The sequence below is a fragment of the Octopus bimaculoides genome, chromosome 3 (genome assembly GCF_046866305.1).
Source record: "Octopus bimaculoides isolate indiv1 chromosome 3, ASM4686630v1, whole genome shotgun sequence".
Classification (NCBI taxonomy): domain Eukaryota; kingdom Metazoa; phylum Mollusca; class Cephalopoda; order Octopoda; family Octopodidae; genus Octopus; species Octopus bimaculoides.
The window spans coordinates 46,335,374-46,356,342 of record NC_142930.1 but is presented as its reverse complement, the minus strand read 5'-3'; the positions used below and the strand labels follow the sequence as shown (position 1 = coordinate 46,356,342).

Sequence of the window (20,969 nt, the reverse complement as noted above, 5' to 3'; positions counted from 1 at the left end):
AAAATAAACGAATGCGTCCTTTTAAAGCCTAGCCAGGCTTATGGGCCCGGTTTCCTGGTTTCAATGGCGTATGTGTTCCCCGGCTGGACGGGACGCCAGTCCATCGCAGCGTTACTCATTTTTGCCAGCTGAGCGAACTGAAGCAACGTGAAATGAAGTGTTTTGCTCAAGAACACAACGCGTCGCCTGGTCTAGGAATCGAAACCACAATCTTACGATCATGGTGCTGCTACCCTAACCACTAGGCCACGCGTCTCCACTAATAATTGTAATACCTCTTGCAATTTTTGAATAAATATTTATCCTGGTATTCTTTGTGTTACATAAATAGTATTGATTTCACTTTCATCGTCTAAGACATATTTACACTTTGGTTCGATGTGTTTATGGTGATACAGTTATAAATTTTGCTCTGAGCAGGATATTCCTCTACTTTCACGATGTGTTTTGCATCACAAACTGTGCACATTCGAACCAGATTAACTTCCATTAGTTTTGGGTTTGTCGCAGTCTCTGAGATTTATTCAAACATAGTTTCCTTACAGTTTCCTTATTATTGTTTAATATCTAAATATGTGTGCGTGAAATTTTATTGGAATATAACACGTATGTATATGATACATACAAAACCATATTAAAAATATAAATCCAAATCCGGGAGAAAAAAGAATGGAAAATGAGAAACAAGGTCAGAAAAAGAAAGAAAAAAAAGGAAAAAACAACAATTCAATACCAAGTGCTTCAGTTGCTCGCACACCACAAGGTTCAACGGAACCTACTGAAGCAAGCCAACATGCTCACGGCATTATCATGGTCGATGGCGAGGCTCAGGCGTTGGAACAGGTATCACATCACAGGCATCACCTCACAGGTATCACCTCACATGCATCACCTCACACCTCGGTAAGGCGAACCGCCAACGATGGCAAGAACTTCGCTGTTAGCGGCCCAGCCACTCCAAACGTCTCAAACGCCTCAGGCTGGAAGAAATAGTTCACTGACAGGTCCCAATAATTAAGGATTTTGTTCCGTTCGGTTACAGAAATAGTGACTCTCCCACATACCGCAACATCCAGGATATGGGAGGGAGCAAAGGAATCACAAACTGTGGCGTCTTAGATGAGGTACCTACCTCTTACCCAGGGACGAAGGATAAGACCAACTGGTCTCTTCCCATACTTTCTGGAGAATCCCACCGGATCCAGAACTGAGGAGATGTTAACCCGAGCCAGGGCCCGCTTAATGATTAAGTTTAGCTCGGTGTGACGAGCGAAACAACGAGTATTTTGGCGGCAAGACAGACCGTGAAGACCAGTGGAGTCGAGAGGCCTACCACAGCGACATCTCAGTCCTCCACAGACGTCGGCTCCCACTATGAGTACGATGGAGATGTGGAGTTTACCTAGACTGAGTAGATCACCAATGTTGGCCACAGTCAGGGCATCAAACCAGTCCTCCGAGAATTTTGCACTGGCAGGAAGTATGCGACACCTTAAAAATTGATCAGATTGATCAAGGAAAAAGTTGAAAGTGGCACCTGAGCTCAGATTGTCCCATTCTCTGTTTCTATCTATCCTCCACTGGAACCCAGCTCTCTCTATTGTGATAGAGCTACATCCATCTCCCTATTGGAACTAGTACATGTTGGAGAGGAGAATGTGTTTCCTACCAAAGGGAGTAAGCGTGGATGGAGAAAAGAAAACAAGGAAGAGATAGAGATGAGCACTTGTGCAAACCTAAACTCTCAAATCGTTTGGGCAAAGCAGCTTGGTCGCGAGACTCTGGAGAGAGTCTGACATTGACCATGACTCGAGTTTCCTTAAGATTTAGGTCGTCAAAGCATTGGAGAGACGACGAGAATCTATAGGAGGGACTAATTCTGAGAAAATACAATAATTTAGGAATCGACAAGTAATCCGTAAGTATTAAAAATACTTGGTGAAGTTCGATTACCTCAGGTTTGCACACACACACACACACACACACACACACACACACACACACACACACACACACACACACACACACACACACACACACGCTCGCACACACACACACACACACACACACACACACGCTCGCACACAACATTCATTTTAACATTTTACTCACATCTATATACATAAATGCGTAATGGTGTCTGTCTGTGTTTCGACTTACTCTAACTTCTCCCACACCGTCCAACCGATTTTAATGATTTTTGGCACATAGGTAGATCACATGCCTTCAAGTTCAAATAAGGCCGGAATTTTTCGAAAACTTGATAATGCTCATATGGCATCGATTTTTGTGAGCTTAATCGGGCGTTTGATGGAAATTCTCATAACGATGTTATTTTTCCTGCAGCTTTGGCATTTTTTGTCCGATTTTGATGAAAATCGATCTGTGAGCGAGGCTCATGGCAGTGAGTTGATATCAGTATATGACATTGACAAAAATCGATAATTGTACCTAGCAGTGGTTTTATAAAATCGGTAAATTTTGTGGTGGGGGAGACAGTAAAGATGTTTATTTAATTCAAAAGGGCTTGAAAGTCAATGGGATATTTTCATGTAAATGGTCACACGGATTCTATTTCATGACATAACTTTAACACCTCAGATTTTGCTGAGATTGGACAAGCTGATCAATTTTGTACAGAGGGTGGCATCAAAGCGAAAGAAACAAACAAACATCACTCTCAATGGATCGAGGTGCACCCACTTCTCCACCAAAATACTTAGATTATAATTTACACAGAACCCCCCCAAAAAGCGGTGGCCGCTCTATACTATGGCATACCCCCTCCCATTCTCACTTAACACTAAGAACTTAGCTAAATCTTTCTTCAAAATACTGGACTCTAACTTCCCCCGTTAACATAAATACCATTCTATATTTAACAGATCCACTTTGAAATTGTCTTATTCTACCACGCCTAGCTTCGAATCTATTATAGCAACTTCTAATAAGCATAAACTCTCACTCTATCATCAAAACTCACACAACTATAACTATGGTAACACTAGCACTCAGCGCACACATATACCCAACATAGACATTCACACACGTACATCTAGCACTGATACTCGTACACTTGAACACGACCATAATATATCCCAGCCCACTAGTATACCCAGAAATAATACCACTATATCTTCTAATAATAACAATAGCGGTAATAATAACTATAACAGTAATGATTGCATTGATCTAGATTCCTCTGCATCCTCATATAACCTATCCTCCAATAATATCACTTCATCCACCGCAGAACACAACCCAGACAATCTGCCCGCTACAAACACATTGCGTAAAATGCAACGTAATATACAAATGCACCGTCGCCAATCTGCTACATAACTCTACAGCTACATACATAGGTTCAACTAAAAATTTCAAGCAACGTTATGCAGCTCACCTTCACTCTTTTAGATATGACAAGCACAGCAAATCTACAACACTAGCCAACCACATACACCACCTCAAAACACCCAGTATACTTTAACATGGTCCATTCTGGACTCAGAAATCCCATACCAATGCCAGCGCTCTAATTGCAAATTTTGCTTGAAGGAGGCGTTCCATATTTTAAAATACAATTCTCCCACACTACTTAATAGGTATAATGAAGCACTTGGCAACTGTAATCACCGTTTCTCCCATACATTCAAATTTTATCACAGACACAAATGCACAAATGACCACACAACATACTCCCACAACCCCCATAGATAACCCTAACCAACTCGATCCACGCCTGTAATTATATGTATAAGTACATATGTTCCTTTGTTAGTTAGCTATTAGGTTCCCCTACTACCATCCTTGAAATAATTTTCAGCTCTATTTATAGAATATTAATACTACTACCTTTCTCTCTTATTATACATTTTTTCCTTTTTATTATTTTTTTTCGAACCCCACCAACACCATCACCCCCTACCGGTTCCTTCCTATCATGACACTGTACACAACTGTAACTGCCTCCCTTTACTACTCCACTTTATCTCTTCACACTCCCTTTCTCCACCTATCCATTTCTTTACAAAACTTATACTTATACCTCTATCTTCTTCCCTTTGCTCTCTTGCTTCTTTTTCATCTATTTATAGCCTACTGCTTGAACTATTACCTTCATTTCTCCCTTAGATATTTCCTTCTCCTTCCTTCCTGTCTTATGGCTTGACCTCACAATTCTACACACATCTTCCACTCACTTCGGACTGTCCTTTAAGTAAACAACGCACAGAGTTAACTGGATACGAAATGATATATATCCACCAAAGCAACTATAATTATCACTGGAGAATACACACACAGATTCTATACATGGATATTTACTGTTGGAATGGAACTATACTCCAAGTACTTTTTCTTCATTGTTTTTTCTTCTCCGCATCGCTCTCATTTCTTTCTGCAAATCTACTCATACTGATGTAATAATCTCTATTTTCTACTATTACCGTCTCCGATGAAGGGAGACACTGAATTTTCTCTGAAACAGCTGTAAGACATTCTATATAAAATATAAATTCTACTTATGCCATTGGTCTCTTTATCTCATTCTTATATATATATATATATATATTGTAGTTTGATTTACGATCATAAGAATTAATAATTTAATTACAAATGTCGTTGGATACTGATTTCTTCGTTCGACGATCACTTGATGATGCTTGTCCAAGACGAAAATTCGGACACCTCATGAAATAAATATAAAGTGAATATAACAGATTTCGTGTGTTTATTTTTTAGGCCAAAGTAACTGTTACACTTCATGCTGTTTAGAAAATAAAAGCAGCTCGATTCTAGGTACGCCACGGTGAGAAAAGAAATTCTTTCGTGCATATGTATGTGTACGAAAGGATTTTCACTTACAGTACCGTAACTAGAAAGTGACTGAATAAAGCAGATTTTCCGCTTTTTTAAAAAAATAATATCATTGCGTTATGTTCTCTAGCTAACGTCTTTTGTGTTACATTATATATTCTTGCCTTTATTCTTGGCTAAATTCAACGAAGTAAATTTATACTTGTTTATGTAATATGCGCTTATCTGCAACTCATTCGAAACTTTGTTGAACTCATTATCAACATATAAGTTAAGAGTTATCTTTTCCAGGTGCTTTTTAATCATAGTTCACAAATCCCCGAACACCTGTTGAAAATGAACATTTTCTTTTTACACTTCATTATATATAATACGCTTATCACTGATAGATTTTAACTCTAGTTATTTGTATTCCAAGTATGTCTGGCATTTTGATTTTCCTTACCATATCCCTGGCGATATGCTATGCGCCCATATTGGTATGTATTCTTTTAAAAATTTCGTTATCTTTGATGAACGCTAATGACATAATCTATCATTGGAGCATATAATTTCTCTGTAAGTTTCAGCATCCTAATATTCAGTTTAGCTTAATTTTGCTAACTATGAATGCATAAACGTCAACTTTGATAAATCGGTGGCCTGTTACTATGCAAGAAATTCATGTATGTATGTATGTCATTGTTCAATTTTATTTCAAGATTTCTTGCCAATAGAGAAAGCGTCGGTTTCTAACTTAGATCCTAGGCTCCTTCATTGAAATTTCAACATCAACAACACGGTATGTACGTACGTACGTACGTACGTACGTATGTATGTATGTATGTATGTATGTATGTATGTATGTATGTGTGTGCGTGCGTGTGTGTATGCATGTATGTGTATGTGCAGATTTGTATGTATATGTATGTGCAGTTTTGCATTATGCATGCATTCTCATGCATATAGTTGCATATCTAGACATGATAAACTTATGGTAAGTTTTGCAGATTTTTACAGTTCCAGTGATGAATTGGATTCGTATACTTCGAATTAGCTTTCTCCTTTCTGATTTTGAGAAGCCTAACTTCTCAAGATTGGTATTCAGGCAAGTGTTGTAGGAATTTCAGTTATATTGGTGATTCCACTGTTCGTCTTTACATAATACTGTGAGTTCCTATACAGATATTTAAAGATGTTGATATATTTGCTCGGGACCCCATAGACTCTCAAAATATTCCAGAGAGTACCTCAGATAACACTGTCAAATACTTTCTTAAAGTTGATGAAATTAGTAAGCAATTTCACTGTATGTTCTCTGCTTTGCTCGATTATATGCCGCAATTCAAGATCTGTTCCACACAGAACCTGCCACTCCGAAAACCTGCCTGCTCCTTTCTCAACGCAATATCAATCTCTTTAATCTCTTCAGTAGAACAAAGCATAGAACGTTACTAGGTACAGATAATAATGTAATGTCACGCCATTTGTTGTTGTCTGCCAGACTACCTTTTTATGCCTCCACTCATCTGGTAGTCTTCCTGCTGACGAAGTTGAACAAATGTGTCAGATATTGTACAACTGTTTCCTCACCATGCTTCAACAGTTCGGCAGGTATCTCATCCATGCCTTGCTGTTTTATTGTTCTCCACACTACGTATTCACTTCTTCAGTCATGTTAATCACTTGATTCATGATTGCTTTGTTACCCACTTCAAATGTAGTTGCTAGAATTGGCTGATTGAAAACTTCAGGAAAATGTTTTTCCAGCGCGTTGCTTGTTCCTCAGCCTTCATCGGTACTCTGGAACCACTCCTCACACTTGTTAACTCACATGCGATCATATACAGCGTTCGTGAGTCATTTCTATTTGCAACTTCTTGAGCTTCCACATCTTTCTTTTTTAGCCACTGCTGCTTCTCTTTTCTACACGTTTTCTTCACTTCCCGATCAATACTCCGATGGCTTTCACCAAAGCCGGTCCGAAGCCCGATTGAAAAAACAATGAGGCCGAACTAAGATATTCCTTCCTACATACATACATATATACATACATACATATACACACCGTCTAAGAATTCATAAGTAAGAAAAAGTATGCATTTGTTCATTTGACAGAGTAGGCATATTAATCGAAGTGTACAGTGTTACATATCTGTAGCGAGACTGTTGTCATAAATTGTCGCATCGTTTAGATTTAATTAAATAGTCGGAAATCGGCTCATCCTGCATGTTCCAAATGATTGGTCATATGAACAGGTCATGTGATGGCGTAATACGTGACCGAGTATGTTTCTTGGATTGGTCTAGTTTTACGTGAGATACAATTTTCTATCTAATCGCGTTGTACGATAGACACACCAGTGCGGCAAAGTCAAATGCCTGTATGAGCCTCATTTTATCTTTAAATAGGAGAGTTTTCCCTGTTTTGGCCAGTGAGATGAGAATTTCCTGGGAGCTATGTCACGTTATTTTGTTCCTGTTTCTGAAGCACATGTAACCAAATCCCGACTGAATTGAGAAGCCGACTATGTATGATTTTTACAGATAGTTATCTTCATGATGTATCCAACTGGTTTGCTGTACAAATTAATTTAGCAAATGAGTAATGTGTCACAGTTCATTGAAAACCCTTTTTCTTGTATTTCTTTCCACTGTTTCATATACAACTCAGGGAACCAAGAAGTTGTAATAATACAAAGGCCGGAGACAGCTTCATACCAGTTAAATATCCATTACGGCCGATGTTACTAGTCGGTTTCGCAGTGGGGGGTTCAACAAGATGTTAGGTATCAGCCCAGTTATGCAAGCCTGTGCTCTTCTGGGTTAGCAGTTGTGGAAGAAAATAAGGCGACTGCTCGGGAGGTGAAAAAATGCACTCAGTTTGTGGTTGTAAAAAAAATGACGAAACCAATTGAGCAAAAGTTAAGTTCAGAATTTTATCTTTTGGCTGTAGTAAGACTATAAGAGTTTTCTAGAAATGTGTGTACGGTTTAGGGAGTGATATTTTTGTAGGATTGAAACGAATGCAGTGGTACTTTAAGGATAGCGACCTTTGGGCATCCGTCATCCCGAAAACGCTACACATATGCCGCTGCACATATTCCAAACCTAGCTCTTAACTTAAACCTTGTTCGTTTCGTCTTTTTTCATGTAACCACAAACCGTATATTTCCTTCCATAACTGCTAAGTCTGAAGAGCGCAGCGTTACATAATCGGCTATTGCTTAACATCCCGTTGAATCCCCAGTGCGAAATCAATTGGTAAGATCGGCCGTAATGGATATATATACTGTACACTTCGATTAACGCGCGCGCGCACATACACACACAGACACACACACACATACACATTTATAATAAGATTAAAATGTGGCGTAGAAGGTCGACAAAGGAACATATGGAAAATTCACACGCAAGACGTGAACATGCTCTTCCCTCATCAGTTATCGTCCAAAAGCCATAATATCGCACCTTCAACGATAAGATTGTTCATATTGGTGGTGTCAACAACGAAAAGCTGCTTGGAATGAAAACAAACAAAAGGCACAGTTAGTTGGTACTATATAAATATACACATTCAGATAAAGGCCTTACGGCTATGAGACAGCGTTAAAACAAGACATGTGTAGAATGGAAATGATGTCCTATTGGAAAATGATGTCCTATTGGACTTGAAAACGACCGTAAATGTGGGAAAGATGTGGGAACAAAGATGTGGGGACAAAAGAGGATTGTGAGTGGTGCTGTATTAAAAAATAAGATTCAAAGATTGTATTATATGATCGGATGCATTCAAAGCACCACAATTCAGGTTTCGGCTCTAATACTAATAGACTTAAGCTTCCCCTGTCGCTTCTACACACTGGTTATATGTATTCGAGGGTGAGCAATGACGCAATAAAAAGAGCACAGAATAATGAGAGAAAAAATTATGGGTGTTGTCTTGGTTATTTCAAGTGTTACATACGTTTCAGTATTCTGCAGCATAAGACGTCACACAATGGATGCAACCAGTAGATGTATCCTATAGGAAAGTATGATGAGCAAACACATCGCCAGGTAGTTGAAGAGGAAATACGAGACCAGCAGCAACCAAATTTAAACACGCAAGTTAAAAATAATGTCGCGAAATCAATTTGCCGTTCACACTTCCAAAGCCGAGACTATAATTGATTTAAAATTTTGGGACAAGGTCAGCAATTTCGGGAGAAGGGCTAAGTCGATTACAACGACCTCAGTAATCAACTGGTACTTATTTTATCGACTCCGAAACGATGAAAAGAGAAGTTGACCTCAGTGGAATTCGAGCAGCGACTTAGCAGAATCGTTAGCACGCCGGGTAAAATGCTTAACAGCATTTCGTCCGTCTTTATGCTCTGCGCTCAAATTCCGGCGAGGTCGACTTTCCTTTTCATTGTTTACGAGTTGATAAAATAAGTACCAGTTGATTACTGGGGTCGATGTAACCGACTTACCCCTTCTACCGAAATTACTGCCCTTGTCCCAAAATTTGAAATCAATATAGTCTCGACTTTGGAGGTGTGGACGGCAAATTGATTTCACTGCATTATTTTCAACCTGTGTGTTCAAATTTGGTTGCTGCTGGTCTTGCCTTTCCCTTTTAACTGCTTGTCGATGTGTTTGCTCATCAGACTATCCCTATATTAACAGTTGTTTTACGATGCTCGTTCATTTTGCGTTCAAAATTAATATTTTGACAATCTTATTGATGGCAGTATCAGAAATTGATGAACCAAACTAAGTAGTTTAAACAGATATTAACTAGATTAGCTTTGGATAAGTCAGCTAACACTTTTAGGCCTGCATACATCTATATGAATTAAGTAATTCGTTACTATTGGTTTTAACAACGAAATATTTGTCAGCCAATGTTTTGAATTTAAATCCCACCAAGAGTAACCCAACAAATTTCCCTCAAAGTACACTTTACTATCTTAAAAAAGAGGAACATTTGATTGGATTGAGTAGTCGTAATGAATTATCTAAAAGTTTTGCGAGCCTGACCCTTACATCAAGCAGTATATTATCAAATATTCATATTATATATGCAATTTATACTTCTATGATTTTCTAATTGGTCGATTAATATAATTTTTAGATCTAGATATATTTATCTCTTTTTTTTTCTTTTGCAGGGTGCTGATCCCAATGGTAAGTTTTATTTCAAACACTTCATTGTTAAATATTCATTTCTTCTAACTAAATAAAGAATTCGTAGGAAAACAATATGTAGACAAAATGGATTGTATATATATATATACGAGTGGGTAGAAAAACGAAAGAAGGGCACTCAAAGCATTTATTGGGAGTTACATGTATAGATCAAAACAGTTTGATTCAGACTCCTTGGTACTCTGAGTTTCAAGCGTGTGGCTAGTCTTCGGCCATTGGGGTCAGAATGAGAGTTCAATTGAAGACAGTCAATGTTTAACTACTGGGTGATTGGTCGAGAAAGGTCACACGGTATAGCAGTTTAATGTTGGTGTTCCAGTGACAACAATTAATTGGAAAATACTGCATGTTGAACAGGAAATCGACCGCGTGGTGGACAAGAAATCGGTCATGTGGATGGGGGAAGTAGGAAGGGACGGTATATGTAGGGGTATATATGTATATAGGATGATGCAAGCAGGGCTCAAGAGACATTTAAGGAAAAAGGTGAAGACTGAGAAGGTGAATGACAAGGACCTTTTTGTGTGCACAGTCTGTGACAGACCATGTCTGTCCTTGGCTGGCCTCAAATCTCACCTGCGAACCCATGGAAAACAAACCTCATCCAGCTATTCTGATTATATGTCTGTGCACACGTTTGAATGTGGTGTGTGCCAGAGGGTTTGCAAATCCAATGGGGGTCTTAAAAGACATGTTAGGATCCACAATGAGCAGAACTTACTTGCAGGTATTGGTAGTGCAAATCAGAGGTGCAATCTGTGTGGGTGTTTTTTCAAAACACTGTCTGGTTTAAAAAGCCACATCAGACGCCATGAAAGGGCTAAGGTGTAGGTGCAGGAGGTGGTTAAACTCTGTTTAAGGAGTAGACAACCACCATGTACACATATATGCCCATATATCTGCGTGTATGCATCCGTACTTATACGAGTGTGTATGAGTGTTTAGGTGTACCTTCACACATCCGCACGTGTACACACACACACACACACATTCGAAGGCGCACACGCGCACACACAGACACACACACACACACACATACACACATACGGACACATGCACACGTACGCGTGCACACCTTTATCTCCATGCACACGCGCGTGCACACAAGTGTGCACGTGTACATACATGCATAGGCACAGGTGCACGTGTCTATGGGCGCGCACACACATCCGTGCGCATGCATACGGTGAGCAGATGCTTATGCTTATGCACGCGCGCACATATACTCTTGCGTTGATTCACAAGGGGTTATGTACAAGGGGTGAGAGTATGCAGGTAGACAGGCATGGAGAAGTGTTGGGTTTTAGTGATTTGTGGTGCTGTTTATGGGAGTTAATTTGTGACGGTGACCTTGGTGCAGGCGGTGCCAGGCGTGGCTAGTACTAAGGAGGTATATCCAGGTTGTCGGCGGCCAGTAGCTTCAAATTTACCAGAAAGGCGTACCTCTGGTGACAACAATACGATACTTCATATTTTTTGTGGATGGATACTGGGGGTTGGTAGATGATATGGAGTTTTTCGCGGAGGCACAGTTCACAATTAGGGACACCGGGTGAATATGGTGGCGTCCTGCCGATAGTAGTTCAATTGACGCTGGGTGTTTCGTCACAGAGGAAATTCCAAACTGTGCTATTTATCTTGAACCACTACAAACAAAGGATCTTTGTTTTCAGAAATTCTTGGATTCTGAATTGACTAAACGATCTGCTATTAAGTTTTAATAGAATGCTTATTTGGAAACTGCTTAGGGAACTGGTATATCTCACTATCGACCTGATGGTAAGCTAAAGAAACACGATGGCGAATATACTTTCTTTTGGAAAGGAAAACTATAAGAAAACATGGAGCAGATTTTGTGGTCTGCAGTAAAGTGGTTGACAGGTTAAATGAACTTACTACTGGTATTAATGGAGATAGATGACTTCAATTAAAACTTACTAAATCTAACAAAATTGGTTACTTACGCAATAGTCATCAGTGCGGTAGTGGTCACACATAAGAGTTAAGAGAATTTTATGCTAACGTATACCTTGTCCTATCCAGTACACCCAACGCACCCATGCCTCATCTTGCCTCACAAAAATCCGGATATCGGGGCTTCTGGAGAATATGCAAAATGTTCTCAGCAAGGGCAAATCGTCTGTTCCTTCTCATTTCTCACAACGTTAAGAATTGTCTAACAAAAACTACGCACAAATCAAACAACTGATTGGAAGAAAGAAAATGGATTTTGAATAATGAGCACAAAAGGAGAACTTGCCAGCTAGAAAAACACTACAGTTTAGAAACAAATACGTGCAATGAAGAACTTTTTGATGGCAGATTGAAACACGAAATTCAAAAATTAATTGACATACATGATACAAGAGGATTTTTCAGGACGACAAAAGCAATTTAAGATTCTAGAACAGCCGCTCCATTACCCTTCAGATCTAAAGACAGTACAAAACTTACAAAGGAGCAAGAAGCTATCAACAAGCGATGGAAAGAACATTCCGAAGACTTGCTAAATCATGACTGTGCAGCCAACAAAAATATCTGAACAATATTGCACAAAAGACAACGGTAGATTTCTTTATTAGCCACGCAAGGCACTGAACATTACAGAAACCAAATAAGAAAGCCGTACTCTGAAAAAAAACCCAAAGAAAAAACAAAGAAAACATGGAACCAGATCTGATTGCATGCTGAGATATATAAACTTGTAAATGAAGCACAAACAACAAGTTTTACATTCCGAGAAGAGATATCAGCTGACTTCAGAGGTAAACTATTATTGCCATATCAAAGGAAAAGGACATAAATCAGATTGTAACAAACTACAGAGAAATTTCGCGTTTGTAAACTACTTCAAAATTTCTGGCAACAACTCAACGGATTCATCCCACAATCTGAGACTCACAAACTAGAATCTTTTAGAATAGCTATTAGTATGATTTGTTGCAACTGCCAGTCACAGGAGAAATGCCTTGAGCAACACAGACTGTTGGATAAAACAACCTTTGACCTACCAGGACATTTGATTTCATAGATTGTGCTAGCCAAACTTAACTATACACAAAAATTCATTGCACTTACATGGTTTCATTATAAGAACGTTCAAAACCGAAGTTTAGTGCCACTCACAAAAACAGATTTTCCCATCCTTCTCTCAGTTATAATCCAGCTTACTCCGAGAAAATAGCCAGATATATTGTTCAACCCTGTTAGATACATCCCAGAATAAAGTCCTCCACAACTGAACTTCAGTACACAGATTATATCACAGCTAGTGAGACTTCAGATGAAAAACTACGGACAATTGCCAACATTTTCACTGACGTATAGGAGAGAATGCGACTGACTCTCGACTTAAGTAAAACAAAGATCTTAAATCAAGAGTCTCTAACTAATAAGAACCTAGACTAATAGAACATGGACAGATGGTGGAAAATATAGAACCATTCCATTGTCTGATTACCTATGACAATGTAGATATCGATGAGGAGATCCTGCACCGAATAAAATGTGCCAGCGCAGTCATTGGTCATCTGAAAAGATGAAGATCATGATCGGGGGCAATCAGTACGGCGTAATAGGCAATTGTTATGGCATCCATCCTCTTATATAGCTGTAAAACCTAGAAAAGATAAAGGCATGTCCATAAGCTGAAAATATACCACCAGACATGTTCGAGGAAGGTCATGCACATCCAGTGACAGAACAGACGGAGAAATGTTAGTGTGCTTGAGCAAACAAATATCTCCTGGATTGAAATCATATTTAAGCAACCATCTGTTTTGACGAGTTGTGTCGTATGAATGGTTGACTCTCGGCTGTTTAAACAATTGTTTTATGGGTGAAGATACAATAGAGCACTCGATGTGGACAAAGGAAGCAGTTCAAAGGCACTTAAAGGAAATTTGAAGAGATCGTCGATAGATTCCCTAAAGTGACATAAGACTCAATATTCTAGACATTTTTCACAAGCACATTCACGAACTATTTAAGTGAAATGACTTTAATTATATTGGACATCGTGTCACAAGTTAGAAACAACTTTGCAGAAATTAATCCTATAAATTACAATAGCAACAAAATTTTTTAATAAAATTACATATTAGCATTTAACACACTTTGTAATTATTGATATGTAACGATGTATGCCCGTAAAAAGTATGTTGCTAAACTGAATGTTTTTACTACTTTAGGTTTTGATGAAAGATACCCAGAAGAAAATCCAGGTAGGTGAAGATTATTTACTTGTGCAACTAAGACTCTCTCTGTGTTAGTGCGCTTTTGCTTGTCTTTGTATGTGCGTGTGCATGTATTTGAGCGTGAAATTATATTGAGGCAATTTAACCATTTTTGTAATGGTGTGGCTACACATCAATAAAAATGTCTTATAGCACCCAGATAGTTGGCCAAACGGTATGGTATGACCCATAGGTCCATCTTCTCAGATCATACTTCACACTCCGATATGCAGTTTTGATGAATCAGCATAGCAGTGTGACACTGGTGTCTTGTAGCACTATCCCTGACGTTCAACCTATTTTCTGTGCAGCCACAAATTCTAGCGATGGTCTCAGCAGAGGCGGGTGAGCTACTGTTCTTTTGCACTTTTTGTTAGTAGTATGCATATCAGCAAGATATATGCAGAGAGGTTATTGATGTTTCACCTATTGAATATTTTGTTTTCTGATCTGTTGTATTTGTGTCTGGATATTGGAAACAACTTTTTCATGTAGATGCATGAACAGTTGTATTGTTTGCTGATTACTACGTTCTATAAAATGTTCACATTGATTAAAAAACAAACAACTTCTTTATTCAATCATATTATTAGAATCAACATAATCTAATGCTATGCAATTATAATTCAGAATAAATGTTTAGCTCGAGAGGGCTGTGTATAATTTCCGCTGTATAATCCAGCAAAGGCAGCAAGGTGTAATCTTTAATAATCTGTCACTTTAATAATCTGTCATTGGACCGCAGCCATGCTGTCGTACCGCCTTAAAGGCTTTTTAGTCGAAAAAATCGACCGGTATTTATCTAAAAAAAAAAAAAATCGGTGCTTGTTCTATTAACACTTTTGCCAAACCGCTAAGTGGAAGGTGTTTATAAATCATTTAAAATAACACACAAAAACCGTTAGTTTTTGTGCGTTATTTCAAATGGCTTATAAACACCTTCCAGGCTGCAATTGTTTTCGTTCCAGCACACGATCTCAGATCAGGTCACTTGCTATGCAAGTACGTCTCCGCAATATATATATATATATATATATATATATATATATGCGGAGAGAGGGAGAAAGAGAGAAAGTGGGTGAGAACAAAACAAGCTCAGGATAAGTAACACAGAGCAATGTTCAAATGAATGTTAAATCAAAACCTTTTCATCCAGGATGGAGCCTACGGCGCAGAAGTGGCTATTAGAGCAATCCTTACCGAGCTGTTATGTAGGTAGTAAAATAAATAAATCCAGTTAGGCTGGAGGTATATATTTACATGGAACACAAAATACAGAAAAATATTTATATGTAACAAAAGAACATTTTGTTATGTTTTATCTCGACAGATGTTTCAAGAAGCTTCTTCTCCTCCCTCTCTCACCATACACACGCGCGCGCACGCACACACACACACGCATGACGGGCTTCCACACAGTTTCCGCCGACCAGTTCATTCGCAAGACGATGGTTGGCTCAGGATAATAGTAAAGGTGTCGCGCAGTGGGACTGAACCTGAAACCACGTATTTGCAAAGCAAGCTTTTTAACCGTACAGCCATGATTGCTCCTAAATGTCAATTAGTTGAACATTTTGCGATTTGTCTAAAACTGGAGCTAACAATGATAGTTTTACTGTTAATGAATCGGAGCATTATGTATATATAATTTCTTTATTAAACAGAATAGCAATCAAACATTCTATTCATTGTAAAATAGCTGGTGTCAGGCTTAATATACTGATTAACTCTGGCACTTTTGTTAATGTTACTGGTAAGGATACTTGGGAAATTCTTAAATCTTCGAAGTACTTTTGTGATAGTTGAAAAGCTAATCAGAAATTATTTACATATGAAGGTAGGAAGCCTTTGAATGTTATCGGAAAATCCAAACCGCATACTGAAATTCTATAAGTAAACGACAGAACTCCTTGATATTGAAGGAAGTGGACCATCAATTTAGGGAACTAGAACTTGGTATTCTGGAAATCGCAGAAAACACTGCATCACTCGATCAGTTATCAGAAATTCAATTGGGTGTTGGCTGTTTAAAAGACTTCCAGGTGTCTCTTCACTTTGATTTAACTGTCCAGCCTGTTATCCAGAGTTTACGCCCAAGTCCTCTGAGGAAAGGTAACTGAAGTTTTACAAGAATTGTTAGACACGGATATTATAGGACGTGTAGAATACTAATCGAACTGGGTTAGTGCTATTGTTCAAGTACTAAAGAAAAATGGTTCTGGGCGTATATGTGTAGATACGTGTAACCCATATTTCGCAGCCAAAAGAGTAAGATAACCGATTGCACCCATCCACCAAAATGATTGAAGGCTATAGAGAAAGCATTCTCAAACTTTGATATTAAAAGGGGCTCTCATCAGATTGAGTTAGATTAAGAAAGCAGAGAAATAACATCTTTTATCATTCACCAGGCTTTGATTAGATACAGGAGGTCATTTTGAGGATTTCTTCAACACCACATGAATTCCAATACATCATTAGTCAAAATCTGAGAGAAAAACTGCAAGAGAGCACCAATTCTTTTGATGATATTGTTGTGCATGGGATAATACCCAACGGATACAAACTTCTGGAATTTTATTTTATATGACTATGATATATGCAACTTCACAGTCGTTAAAACACACACATATCCTCCCACAAATATATACACACGCATTCGTTGATACACGCTATCTCTATACGTTAGTACATACACATGTATTCATTTAATCATACAGAAAAACATTCAGTTGATTATTCTGTTATAAACATTTCATAACAAACCAAATTAATCTTGTACAATTACAGGTTTGTTTGAAGGAGACATTGAACTTGATGGTGAAAGCCCATTCGTGCGTAACTATTCTTCGCATTTTTTTTTTCAATGATTTTTCTTTTAAATCACCAAGCTCAAATTACCTCAAGTGCTTAGTTTTTGTGTGTGAATGTATTTTGTGTAATCTCTTTACAGAGAGAAGAGAGAGAGAGAGAGAGAGAGAGAGAGAGAGAGAGAGAGAGAGAGAGAGAGAGCATCATACTACACGTTTTCAGTCTATGATTTTGTCATCCTACTTTTTGAAGTGTGAATGAATATATTTTTCATCTTTTACTTGATTCAGTTATTGGGCTGCAGCCAAACTAGGATATCACCTTGAAGAGTTCAGTGGAAAAAATAAACTCCAGCACTTGTTCTGGTATTTATTCTGTCGGTCGCTATTGTTGAACCGCTGGTTAAGGGGACATAAACAAACCAGTACAGGTTGTCAATCAGTGGTGAGACAAACACAACACAAACACACATACATACACATATTTATTCGACGGATTTTTTCCGTTTCCGTCTACCAGGATACTACGAAATGGAGTTGAATTTGAAACGACCGGGTTGAAAAGTGAGCTTCTTAACTACACAGCCATGCCTGGATTTTATGTTCTTTCATAAGTTTTGATCTTGTGCATATTGGCAGCGCCAGCGTTTTGTAACAGCATGGGCAAGTTTCAACCAGAAAACAATGAGGACGGGCAAAGTTTTTATGAGTCTTTGTATAAGGAAGTAAAAATTCAAGTACCAGCGAGTGGGATACCAAGTTCATTCGATATGTCTCTAACATGATCATCAATGTTGAGAAACTGTTCACTTTGGTAATTAAGACATTGGAACTCCGAATAAATTAGATCTAAAACAAGAATACTGAAAGGAAAACTACTACTTGACAAACGATTTCTAACAATTGACTCCTTTAAAGGATGTAGAAATTTGACTCGCCATTTTGTCTTATACAAAAAAAAAAAAAAACATCTAGTTCTCCCTAATATGTTCCGTGGATCGTTGCTTGATACCTCGTACTTTTATCATCCAACTATTTTATTCGACATCAAGATCCCAAATGCAACTGCATATAAATTCGTTTACTAGCGTTCTCTTAGAAGAACTTATTCAAAGATGACGAAAAGAACACAAACGACTACTGACAAATGCGAAAGAAGTTTATCCCGCCGATAACTTAGTAACGTCGTTGAAATACGATAGTGTCCAGAATAAATGGAAGTGTACAAGGTATAGCATAAACATGATGCATGTTGATAGGTCGAACGTATACGGGATAAACTTTTACTCTTGCTAGCTGTCCCTCTTTTTTTCCTATAATGACATAAAGTACTGCGACACAGTGGTTGGAGTCATGATCAGGTATACTTGCTGCAATATGGTGAAGCATTCTCCCACAGCTTTTACGTTTTTTACAGTCAGCTACTACCAGGTTTAGTCGGTGTGCATGATAATGGAAATAGACTACAAATGAAATATTAGCACACAGCTTAGCTTGGACACTGTCTATCTCTTGACAGAGGCACCACAAAGTGATATGAAGGCGCTATTAGGACGCCAACAGCACCGACATTATGCACTGCATGCGATTCAGAGTTAGTCGCTTGATATCCAATAAACTCTTCGGAAATAATATATAGTAAAAAAAAAAAAACATAGTACATCTACTGTCTATAAATATGAAAGAGCTTTCTGATGTTATTTCTAAACTCCACCTGGTTATCATGATTTAAATATTTACATTTTGAGCCCCCCCCCCCCCTCCATTATTCCTTCCCTGGTATTATTAGGGTCGTATGCCGATATCATACCCTTACCCACCATGTCCATGTCTTCTTTCTGCTATATAATGCAATTTTTTTGTGTCCAGTAGTCTTCACATCAATAGTTTCAGTACCTTTTATATCAGTTGTCCTTCGAGGTCGTATCAAAAAGTTCCCGGACTAGTTATGTTTAATGAAAATTAACATTTGATGCTCCCAAAAAGATAACTCATATTCCTTGGAGCATCAAATGTTAACGGAGTTTCTTGCGTGTTCGTTATTTGAGACAATTCAAATAAAACTTCTCTTAACTGTAGAATACACTTGTGAAAAGTAAAGATTTTCATCTCAAGCACTTCGGACATTCTTTGAGCAGTTTCCATTCTGGTTCTCATAACTTGTTTCATGAACCGATAACACCAAGATGTATGACCCGTAAAATCTTCTAAACTATTATCATATGTAATTCTCTTTGCTTAAAAAATTATCATAATTGTAGAAAAGGATAGTCTCCGCCTTCTCTGATTCACAACCTATTCATATATAATTTATTTTCGAGAACTTGCTATTTGCATGTTTACCACTTTTAATGATTTTCAATTTTTCTTCTTGATTGCGCTAACAACAGATCCATTTTTCTGTTAGTTCCAGGCCAAAATCTCTTTCGGAATCTCTATTCCCATGCTTTTATTTTGAATAATCAATCACAATTTAAATGTAGTTGTGCAGGACAGTCTTTTATGTTTTAGACATTGGGAGGTGGTGAAAGAACAAAACAAAAATGAAGTAACAGACCATTGTGTTGAGTCAAAAGTTTTGCAATATTTTATTTGATCGGATCCATGAGTCACTTCCTGCGCCCGTGACATTTTATCAACCAAGAGAAGGTGAAGGCTTCAGTGAAGAAGTTCTTCGTCTCAAAGGACAAGAACTGGCATCAGCATAGGGTCAAAGAAGGGCATAAAATGTGGCTTCAGATGGTACAACACAATGGTTTCTACTTCAAATATTAGGCTGCTGCTTTTGTTGCAATTTAACGAATGAAGCAAATAAGTTACTAAAATATTTCTGAACGTTTGATTTAACACAGTATTTTGCTGGCCAATTAAAAAATGGTTGGTTCTATTAGGTACATATGGAAAACGATGGAATGCAGATATAGATTTTAAAATAAATGGCTAATGTTTTCGATGATCAACATGAAATTAAACTCTATAACCACGAATCAAAGATAGAAAAAATGGTATAGAACTACCGACGGGAATCGAGTCAGGCATCTGCAGTCATCTAGACGACTTTGCTAACTTTTACACCAAAACGACCTAGCCTAATTGAGTTAGTAATTTCTTTATTGGTTCACATTAGTATGTCTCGGATTATTATAGCTTGGTCAATTTTAGCAGCCATTTTCTGCAATTGTTTAATCAATTTTTTTTTAGTTTCATACTCTTTCTGTGTAGCTATTTTTGTTTGACCAAGATATATTTCCGATATTCATTGCAATGTCTGTATTTTCCGGATTTTCGTTCTTAGTTTGCATACAATGCCTACTGATTCCAGGAACCCGTTCTCACACACGCACACATGCATGTCCGAATGCCTCATACCAGACATTCAAGGGGAGCCAAGATGTATGTTGTATTTGAATGCATGTTTTCATGCTTGATTAATCTATCTGTGAATTATCTACAAGTAATGTTTCTCCTATAGGACAGAAATGCTGTGGGAGATAGAAGACGGTTATGGCCCAATGGAGTTGTCCCATACGAAATTTCTTCACATTTCAGTAAGTATAAATTCCTATTATGATTTCCCGTTACCACATTCTGAAAGGAATTCTTATATGAGAAACGAATCAGTAACATTTCTATGATTTTTTTCAGTGTCCTTAATAAGTTTGGTTTGCAATTCTCAAATAATTATTGTTGCTGTATTGTATTGCTCAAATGCGATTTACTTTGTGTAGTCCCTGTATAATTGTCGGAGACGTTTAGAATTGGCATCATATGTACAGTATGAAGGATAGTAGAGCAATATAATAAATAGTAATAATAATAATAGATTAAAATATATCCATATTTGAAAGATGTTCACTTTCAACTCATGGTAATGTGTAACCTAGTGCATCTTGTTGCATGGCCATTGACTTGCAAGCTCCGAATCCCACCAAGC

At 37.9% G+C, this 20,969-nt stretch overlaps 1 protein-coding gene across 1 annotated transcript in view; it reads left to right on the top strand.

Moving 5' to 3' along the window:
* Nucleotides 1-5,193: 5,193 nt before the first annotated feature.
* The window catches only part of LOC106879956 (zinc metalloproteinase nas-15), a 38,459-nt gene continuing 22,683 nt past the window's right edge, over nucleotides 5,194-20,969 (top strand). The window contains exons 1-5 of the mRNA XM_089348909.1: nucleotides 5,194-5,294; nucleotides 9,954-9,969; nucleotides 14,181-14,213; nucleotides 17,016-17,059; nucleotides 20,508-20,583. Coding sequence (XP_089205035.1) covers nucleotides 5,235-5,294; nucleotides 9,954-9,969; nucleotides 14,181-14,213; nucleotides 17,016-17,059; nucleotides 20,508-20,583 — 229 coding nt within the window. The 5' untranslated portion in view covers nucleotides 5,194-5,234. The remainder of the gene's footprint in view (nucleotides 5,295-9,953; nucleotides 9,970-14,180; nucleotides 14,214-17,015; nucleotides 17,060-20,507; nucleotides 20,584-20,969) is intronic.